The 10,187-nt window shown below is 28.4% G+C and overlaps 2 protein-coding genes across 2 annotated transcripts; one reads left to right on the top strand and one right to left on the bottom strand.

Moving 5' to 3' along the window:
• The first annotated feature begins 157 nt into the window (after nt 1-157).
• On the top strand, nt 158-6,413 carry LOC100645830 (unconventional myosin ID). Its single transcript, XM_003395637.4, has 15 exons — nt 158-383; nt 1,416-1,522; nt 1,632-1,827; nt 1,941-2,160; nt 2,248-2,460; nt 2,536-2,739; nt 2,831-3,029; nt 3,126-3,295; nt 3,386-3,646; nt 3,715-3,959; nt 4,054-4,216; nt 4,294-4,626; nt 4,693-4,883; nt 4,955-5,203; nt 5,287-6,413. The coding sequence occupies exons 1-15, from the start codon at nt 295-297 to the stop codon at nt 5,492-5,494; spliced, it is 3,048 nt and encodes a 1,015-aa protein (XP_003395685.1). The 5' UTR covers nt 158-294; the 3' UTR covers nt 5,495-6,413.
• Nucleotides 6,414-6,457: 44 nt separating this feature from the next.
• On the bottom strand, nt 6,458-10,162 carry LOC100645945 (ubiquitin carboxyl-terminal hydrolase 5). The gene is made up of 13 exons (XM_003395638.4): nt 9,899-10,162; nt 9,693-9,818; nt 9,416-9,592; nt 9,234-9,340; nt 8,626-9,153; nt 8,363-8,434; nt 8,094-8,286; nt 7,842-7,994; nt 7,590-7,771; nt 7,144-7,529; nt 6,850-7,062; nt 6,664-6,773; nt 6,458-6,596 (listed from the first exon to the last, which is right to left on the bottom strand). Exons 1-13 carry the CDS (start codon nt 9,992-9,994, stop codon nt 6,531-6,533), a joined length of 2,409 nt encoding a protein of 802 aa, XP_003395686.1. The 5' UTR covers nt 9,995-10,162; the 3' UTR covers nt 6,458-6,530.
• Between the last annotated feature and the right edge of the window lie 25 nt (nt 10,163-10,187).

Raw genomic sequence — 10,187 nt, forward strand, 5'->3', positions numbered from 1 at the left:
TTTATTTATTATTTGCAATAATAATATCTTAAATATATAGTTGTAAAATAATATGTTTGATATGTTGTATTGAAAACCGAAGTAAATGATAATGCACATCGCAGCAACGCTCCTGCAGTTATATGATTATGGAGGGGTGAAAGGTAGGTTAGAGGTTTCAGTTAACCGCAGTCGTCATTCGCTTAGCGGCGAAGACGGTGTGTTTGAAGGAGCTGGACTCCACAAGGAACAAGTTATTTGTATTTAGACGTATATGGAACCGTAAATTACGCATATATATTTATTATTAAAAAAATGGCAACGCAAGAGGAAATTGGTATTGGAGATTTGGTCCTTTTGGATGAAATCACATTGGAAAAAATTGTGGAAAATTTACGAGTTAGGTAAGATCATGTTTTGACTAGTGATGAATAAGGCGGTAAATCAGGAAATTGGCGGGAAATGGAGGAATACAAGTTACTTTTCCTTTAAAAAACGTGACAGGTGTCCTGTTTATGTTTCGATAGTGTTAGTATTTCGTAGATAATCCACCAAGAGGGCGTGGCTAACCGTATAGCAGGTGGTTGCAATTCGGTTTCGTTATTTGGATTTGAACTTGACCTATATATAATACCCATGATATAATAGAATACATGAAAATTTTATATCGAGAGCACCCTCAAATAATAATATGCTCCTGAACATGGATTTTATTTCCATAACTATGAATTTATGCATTTCTTTCCGTTTTTATATTTATATAAAATCGTTAATTATAATACGTATTTTAATGTGTTTACATTTTTATATATAAAGCTATTAGTATATGTTTAAAATATTTAGTTTTATAGTAAGTAATATTTAAGTCTTATCTTGTTCCGTATTCTATGAGTCATCGTCTTCAGTTCTTTGGTATCTTAAACTTTACATGATACTTAACTAACTGTTCTTGATAATAAAAATGTTTACAATTTCTTTTATTCTATGTATGAAACACATATTTAATAACATTTCATTTAAAAATGAGATACTTATTCTGTTTATAAATAAATACATATATTTTTTAAAGTAAAGATCATTTGAAAAAATGTATAGTTTCAAGCGCGCGATTGATAACGAAGATAGATAACGCAACTTAGTATAATGAATTGTATACGTTTGTATTGTAAATTGTTTTATACGTAATATACGTATAACGTTTCCTACGTAGAATACGTAGTAAACGTATTTAATTTTTAACCTTAATATATGATTATATTATAACACTTAATAAACAAACTAAAACATTAGTTGGATATAATGATAAAAAAATAATTGATAAAACGATAAAATTTATCTTTCAAAAATAAAAACAAGTTTATATATTAGCACATATACATATCAAAGTTCTGTTGAATTATATTTATTTATTATACTTATATTTAATTTTATTTTAGATACAATGGTGGAAAAATTTATACGTACATTGGAGAAGTATGTATCAGCATAAATCCATACAGAAGTGTAAATATATATGACAATGATTATATTAATAAATATAAAGGTAAAGGATCATATTTCACATAGTAACGTCATAAAGACATGTTGACTAAAAAAAATAATTAAAAATTATCAGATAATATATAAGAACAATTTTAAAAATTATATTTTAGATAGAGAATTATTTGAAAATCCACCACATATTTTTGCAATTGCTGATGCAGTGCACAGAGAAATGAAGCAACAACGTCGTGATACTTGTATTGTAATTAGTGGGGAATCTGGTTCTGGTAAAACAGAAGCAAGTAAAATTATTATGAAATATATTGCTGCAGTTACCAATTTAAGTGGTCAACAAGAAATAGAAAGGTGTATAGATCATTCAAGAATAGTATCTTATTGTCAAATCTTCTGAAGTCATTTCATTTGTCTTTAGAATTTTGTATCTATAGCATCTAATATTATATTTTCTCGTCTGTCAGAGTAAAAAATATTCTTATACAATCTAATTCACTACTGGAAGCTTTTGGAAATGCAAAAACAAATAGAAATGATAATTCCTCTCGATTTGGAAAATACATGGATATAGATTTTAATTTCAAAGGTGATCCAATTGGTGGTCATGTTACTAACTATTTATTGGAAAAGTCAAGAGTTGTATATCAGCAAAATGGTGAACGGAATTTTCATTGTTTCTATCAGGTATTAACAATAATTTCATTGTATATTATTTTTCTTCACTGCACATAAAGTATTGTATTTGCAAAACAGTTTACTTAAAATTTGCAGTTATTAAATGGTTCCAGTGAAACAGAGTTAAATAAATTACGCCTAGTACGAGATCCAGCTGCTTATTTCTATGTTTGTGCTGGAAATTGTAATAAAACCAATGCAACTGATAAAAGTGACTATAAAACAGTTACTTCAGCTATGTGTACTCTTGGATTCACTCAAAATGAAGTGCAGACAATCTGGAATATCATTGCTGGCATATTACATTTGGTTTGTTGTAACTAAAATAATGAAGAAAATTAGAAAGTTACTATTTCATTTCTAATATGAAATTTGTTTTTTCAGGGCAACATTACTTTTAAACTTATTGACGACAAACTTTTCATTGAAAATAGAACTGCTTTAAACGATACAGCAAATTTATTTTCTATTAGTGTACAGGAATTAAGTACAGCTCTTACACAAAGAGTTATTGCAGCAGGTGGAGAAGTTATGCAAAAAACTCATACTTCAACAGAGGCAGAATATGGTAGAGATGCCTTTGCTAAGGTAATATTTGCTTTTATGTTTCCCATGTTTAAAAAATAAGTAAATAGTACTTAAATTTTTATTAAATAATAAAAACTAAATTATATTTTAGGCTGTATATGAAAGGTTATTTACTGAAATTGTATCTCGTGTTAATAGTGCAATTAATGTAAATGATACAGAAGCTTATAAAAGATATAGAACAGTAATTGGAGTACTTGACATATATGGTTTTGAAATTTTTGATATAAATAGTTTTGAACAATTCTGTATTAATTACTGTAATGAAAAGTTGCAACAATTGTTCATTGGTAAGAAAATTTTACATAAACTTATTATATTGAAAAAATTGAATAGACATTTAATATTATTAGATGTATTATTATTAATTACATTTAATATTTTAGAATTGGTATTAAAACAAGAACAAGAAGAATATAAAAGGGAAGGTATAGCATGGCAAAATATTGATTATTTCAATAATCAAATAATTTGTGATTTAGTAGAGCAACCTCATAAAGGAATGATAGCAATTATGGATGAAGCTTGCCTTAATGTCGGCAAAGTTACAGATGAAGTTAGTTTTCTTAATTTATTATATTGATATTCATTATTTATTATATACTATGCTTGCAAAAGTTATGATTATTCTGTATAATATTTCTAGATGCTTCTAGAAGCTATGGATCAAAAATTACTTGATCATAAACATTATGCTTCTCGACAATTGAAGCCAATGGATAAAGAACTTCAACATAAAATTCAATTTAAGATTAAGCACTATGCTGGAGATGTAATATATAATATTAATGGCTTTTTAGATAAAAATAAAGATACGTTATTTCAGGATTTTAAACGTTTACTTTATAAAAGCAGTAATCCAATAGTTAGCAAAATGTGGCCTGAAGGTGCACAAAACATTCTAAAAGTATGTAAATACATTTACTACATAATTGCGTATTACATTATTTTTATTGTTATACTATTTCATTTTAGACAACAAAAAGGCCTTTAACAGCTGGAACTCTTTTTCGTAATTCCATGATAGCTCTGGTTAAGAACCTAACAAGCAAAGAACCATTCTATGTGAGGTGTATAAAACCTAATGAAGTTAAATCACCAGTTGTATTTGATGAAGAAAGAGTAAATCATCAAGCACGATATTTAGGTCTTCTCGAAAATGTATTAGTTAGAAGAGCAGGTTTTGTGTATCGTCAACGATATGACACATTTTTAAAACGGTATCTGTCTATATATATATATGCAGAAAAGTAATGTGATTATTACATAACGAAATTTTTTAAATTATATTACCAATGAAATTATTTTTATCAGGTATAAGATGATATCTCAATACACTTGGCCAAATTTTAGAGGTGGTAGTGACAAAGATGGTGTACGTACTTTAATGGATGAAAAAGGTTTTAGTAATGATGTAAAATATGGACATACTAAAATATTTATTCGTTCACCACAAACACTTTTTGCATTAGAAAAGGTCAGCGTTATTTAATTTTGTCTATTTAAAATTACGCAAATATTGAAACAAATCCTTTAAAACATATTTATTTTTAGGCACGTAGCGATTTGATCCCGGGTATTGTAATATTATTACAAAAGCAATGGAGAGGATATTTATGTCGTCAAAAGTATAAAAAGATGAAAGCTGCCCTTATTATAATGAAACATTATCAAAAGTATAAAATGTACACCTATATCAAAGAATTAGAAAAAATGTTTCAAAATGCAAAAACAATGCGGGATTACGGCAAACATTTAACTTGGCCCTGTGAAAATTTTGCTGTGAGACACATAATATTTGCTTTAAAAATGATGTATGAAAGATGGTGGGCATGGATGATTCTCAGACTTATCCCTAGAGACGACTGGCCTCAACTACGATTGAAGGTATATATATCGTCACTCAAGATAACTAATTCTTAATTCCAATTTTTGACATTAACACAATCTTAGATGGCTGCGGGCGTAGTTTTGCGTTCAAAGCGACTTCATTGGGGACAAGATAGACGTTGGGAGGGGAATTATCTTTCCAAACCAGATGAAAATCCTCAAAGTGATATTTTTAATTCTTCAATAAATAATCTTCGCAATACCGATCATTTTAAAGCAGTTTTATTTAGTGCATTTATTAGAAAAACCAACAGGTTTGTATTGAGTGTTGTTACATTACATGCTGAATTTTATCAATTCTGTTATAAGTAAATTATAATTATAGATTTAATAAACCAAAGGATCGTGTACTAGTAGTTACTGAACATGCAATATACAAGCTTGAAAGTTCTAAATTTAAAAATATGAAAAAAGGCATGCCAATAACGGAAATAACAGGTTTAAGTGTATCACCTGGAAAAGATCAGCTTATAACAATTCATTCAAATCGAGGAAATGATTTTATTATGTCAATCATTGCTAAAGATGATAGAGTTGGAGAACTTGTTGGTATTTTAAGTAATAAATATAATCAGTGAGTACATATTTATTGTTTAAAATTTTATATGCAAAGCTTTGCTGCTTGAATATATATTAAAATATTATATTTTATGCTAGATTACGTTCTGCTGATCTACAAATTACAGTGGATGTAAAATTTAAATGTATGCTGGGAAATAAGAGTAAAGTATTACGAGTAGAAGTACATCCTGAAGTTCATGAACCAACGTTCAAAAAAGATGGTGAAAATATCATATACGTCATTCCGCCGTCAATCGGTATAATTGATGGAAGTGCTAATACAAGGTTCAGAACCGCTAACTAAAATAATCCTTTCAACTGCCTTTCTAATATTTTATCATAAATATTAAGGTTAAATTATTATATATACTAATAATGTTACTACAAAAATATTTTTTGAAAATATCTTTTTATATATTCATACATCTATTAATGTACAAATAATATTAGGAATATTAATAGGGTCGTAAGTTAAAAACAAGTGACAATACAGTAATTTAGTAATATAAAGCATTTTTAGTGCAAATACGCGAGTATTTTACGAGTATTTTACTGTATCAAATAAGTAATGGAAAGACTTTATTATATTGTTTAACAAAACTTCTTTATGTAAATATATACAAAATTAAATCCATTAAAAGTAATGCATTTCAAATTGTAAGAATTAAATGCATTACTTATGTGAATAAGTTGTAAATTTCTAAATTGGAATGATACATAGGTCTTAAGAGAATTAACACAGTATTGCTTTAAAAAGTATCATTCTTTGGTACAGTAGTCTTAATACATATTTACCAATGTGGCATTTTACTTAAAATATTTTTGAAAATATATTTTTACACCATCGTTGAATATTTATATATTATGTGAAAATTTAATAAGATTTATAAAAAACACAATTTATATGTATGTTAAAACTGATATATAGATTAATCAAAATTTTAACACTATTAAGCATAAATAATAGATAGCATAATAAAAAGATAAATATCAATGAAAAATTTGTCACATAATTATTGTATTGAAAATTTTCTAATTATATTAATGTTATGTTTTAATAATGCTGTACGAGTTGAGATAAAAGATGTAATATGATATAGCACATCATAAAATGGTGCCATTGTTAAAAAATAAATTTACATTTTTACATATTTTTTTTTATGTATAAAATTATATAAGTAACCATAAGCAGAAACAATAAATCATTTACGTACGACAAAAAATGTTTCTAAATTGAAATGTTTTTCCATAAGTTAAAAGATACGAATTTTTTTATTTATTACATTTTTTATTGTTGATGTGTAATAGAATACATTTTTTATACAAAATAATAATGTAATCTAGTCAATGCGTTGATATAGATATATATATCCTAATTCTTTTGGTGGATTTTCAGATAATGCAACCTGCAATAAACGATTTAAATGAGTGCATTTACTATATTACAATTTATTTTATACTTGCAACACATACTTTGTCATCATTGTATATTACCCATCGATTATCTTTCAGAAGATGACACACGTAATGTCCTACCATTGTCGATGTACCCATATGTGATATAAATCCTACTAATTTATATTCTAAAATATGAAAATATAATAATTATCTCGATATGAGTAATTCTTTGCATTATTAAATACTGAAAAGCGAACATACGGTCACTTCCGTCTTTAAATACTTCTTTGGAATGTGTTGGTTTGTCTTCAACTTCTAAAGCATCCAATTCATTTTGATGACTAAAAATCCAATCTGCTGCGCGTTCTAAATTGTTATCAGTCGCTTTAAGCGCTTTTGTTGCTTGTTCTCTTGTGAAACTCATTCCCATTAGCATAGCCACAGCATTTTCATTTGCCATAAATTTGTCTTTTTCTAAGATTGAATAAACAAAAATAAATATGAATGTTATTAAATTCATTTATAGGGAAATTTGAAAAAAAAAGGATTAGTTACCTGGTTTAACATCAATTCCGGGTGGTACAAACGGATCCGCAAAATCCGAATCCGCGATATGTTCCATTAACCAGTTTGTGGCTGCTTCTAAACCACGATTCTCCGTAAAATAGAGAGCTCTTTCACAGGCTTCTGGTGGAAATCCCATATCTGTCAACTGATTCAATATCACGGAATCATAAACAAGTGGCGGAGGTTCGGTACCAACTGTTTCCGGTAATAATTCTTCTGTGGGTTGCAAACCAAAACCTCGAAGAGAACTTAAGTTTAGTATGTCTGGCATTTCCACTGCTACATCTAACTTCGCTGGTGTCCAATCTTCTTTCATCGTGAACTTTTTTAAATGAATTAATAGATAATCCGGGAAAGTAGAGAGTCTAGTCGTTCTATAAAAGAGTACGCTTATTAATTAAGTGCAGTAAAACACTATATGCATCATAACTTACTTCTGCGCTGTTGTCTTTTCATTTAGAGCTGAACTATAAAATTGCTCCACTGTTTCTGACCGAATAAATGTTTGCAAACAAGATGATAGTTTTATACGTGGTCTGACAAGCGCATTTGCATCCAATTTTTGTCCTTTTGCTTCAGTTTCGCTCTTCAATGTTTCATAAGCTGCGACTTCATCCTATATGCAATATATGTTAAGTAAATGTATATTTTTTAATTGAGATATATAAGTTATATAAATCATTTACCTTATTTATGGCAGTTTCTACAGGTATTGGAAGTGGTAGTAAGTATTCAGTACGATAAGTGTACTTTACTTTGTTAGACCGACTGCACTGATACCTTTCTTCAACTTGGAATTTAAAACAATCAGTAGGATTCGTTTGATGACGACTGTGACGCTGTGCGATCAATTTCCTGATATTAGTATTGTAACTTCATATGAAAACTGAAGTAGATTATTTTTATATATCTATTAAAAATATAAAATGTGACATTACATCTATGATATTTATGATATGAAGAAAGAATTCTTGCGCATCTTGCTGTCGATTTGAAGAAAATCCAGGATGTCCACGGCTGACTAAAGTTTTAAACATCCGTGGTGGAATACCTTGACGCGATTCGTGTTCACTGTTCGTATCTGGAGGAACTGAGTATTTACCAGAAAGTAAACCAATTCCAAGCTTAGTCCTATAATATTAATTTCTTGTATCTTAAAATTGGTAAGTAAATTTGTATTCCATACTTTCATTTTTTCTTAACTTACATTTGAACATTAAAATCATTTGCTGGATCAGTATAATTCTGCTGAAATATCTGTGGTGCATTATCTACAAATCTGAAATTCAAATTCCAATTATTAAACACTGATTCTATCATAAAGAAGGATCTAATGTTTCGTTAAAGCATTAAATAAATACATAAAAACATTAATTAAATGATTGTTATAGTACTGATTAAATTTTTCTCCTATACAACATAAAAAGTTTTACACAGTGCTATTTGTTTATTTAAAATCAAGTTGCAAACCTTTTGATAAAATCCGGGATCACGAATAACATCTGCATCACACTGTTTAAGTAACAAGAGTTTCCTAAGTTAGCAAGTCCAGTATACCCAGGTCCATACAAAGGCGTTAATTTACTTGCTGCTTCTTGAAGTGCAACCCATTCACCAAATCTTTGATTGAGATCTAATTCAAGCTCTATCATAGATTTATCAGTTTTTTCCATTTGAGCAATATTAATACCCCAATGAGCTAAATGTGCTACTAAATTTGGATCTTCTACCATATCATCTTCATCATATGAAAACACATCTGCTTTTCCTTCTTTGGTTATAGTTCCTAATTTCACTGCTAATGAATAACCCGTTACTCTATAATGTTCTACTGCATGATCATTTCCTCCTGTTCCATCATAAAATTTACGTCCACAGAGAATACTACCATCAGTTAGATTAAGCCAGAGATTTTGAGTTAAATCACATTTTTCACACTTCCATCCACTAGGTGGTATCTTTTTTCCATTATCTAATTGTTTAAGATTTGCTGCATGTCTAAGAATTTGATAATTATTTCAAATAATGATAAAAAGAATATTTTTTAAATTAGTACATACTTGAACTTTTGTTCTTACTTTGAAACTGTCTTTATTTCTCCATCCCAAGTTCCAGCCAATGCCTCTACTTCTGCTATTTTTGTTGCGGATTCTGCTTCTAATATAGATTTAATTGCAACTTCTACCTATATACATCAAATTTTTCATGTAATTTTTTATTGTTCCTACTTTTTATTCTTTTTTTTTTATGTAAAACTTACTTCTTGTGGTAAATTGTCTGTTGGATATGGTACTGTAATAAAATTTGGTAGAATAACAATTTCATAAGATTCGTGGTACGTATATTTTTGTTGATCTGGTGTAAATCCATCTGTTGTTCCTATTGCTAATCTAGTAATTTTCTTTTCAGGGCCATCTCCTTGATGTTTAGAAGGAATCTATAAATATTAACACATATTTCGTGTTATATATAAGCAATTCGTATTTTGTACTAATATTTTTTAAGATTTTATTTTTTAGATATAGTAAAGTACTCACCTCTTTTCTTCTTCTTTTAATATGTAGAAATACAGGATTTTTTGTTAATTGATAATAATTTTGTACATAATCCGTGCCTAATCCCAAGAACGTGGTAAGATTAACATACAAACCACTACAAGTATCCTTAAAAGAAAAAACAACGAAAATAATTATATTATCATTGTATTATTTTCTCTAATTATAAGATCGTCGTGACATCTTACTGGAGTATCAAAAGAATAAACACACTCATCCTTATATATTTTATCATTTTTCTGTGGTATTCTAATATTAGATAAATGTTTCATCAATTCCTCCATTACAAAGAAAATGTAATCACCATAAAAAAAAGAAAATGTTCGAACAAATTGAAAAATAACTGAGTTAAAGATCACCGGCTTGTCGTATTGATGATATGCGTGATTTGAGGAATGAGAAGAAGAAACCGGAATATATTCGACTCTTCTCGTTTCTCTTTAAAAACCAGTGGTGCTCAATGATAATCACACGATT

Source organism: Bombus terrestris, chromosome 5 (genome assembly GCF_910591885.1).
Source record: "Bombus terrestris chromosome 5, iyBomTerr1.2, whole genome shotgun sequence".
Lineage (NCBI taxonomy): Eukaryota > Metazoa > Arthropoda > Insecta > Hymenoptera > Apidae > Bombus > Bombus terrestris.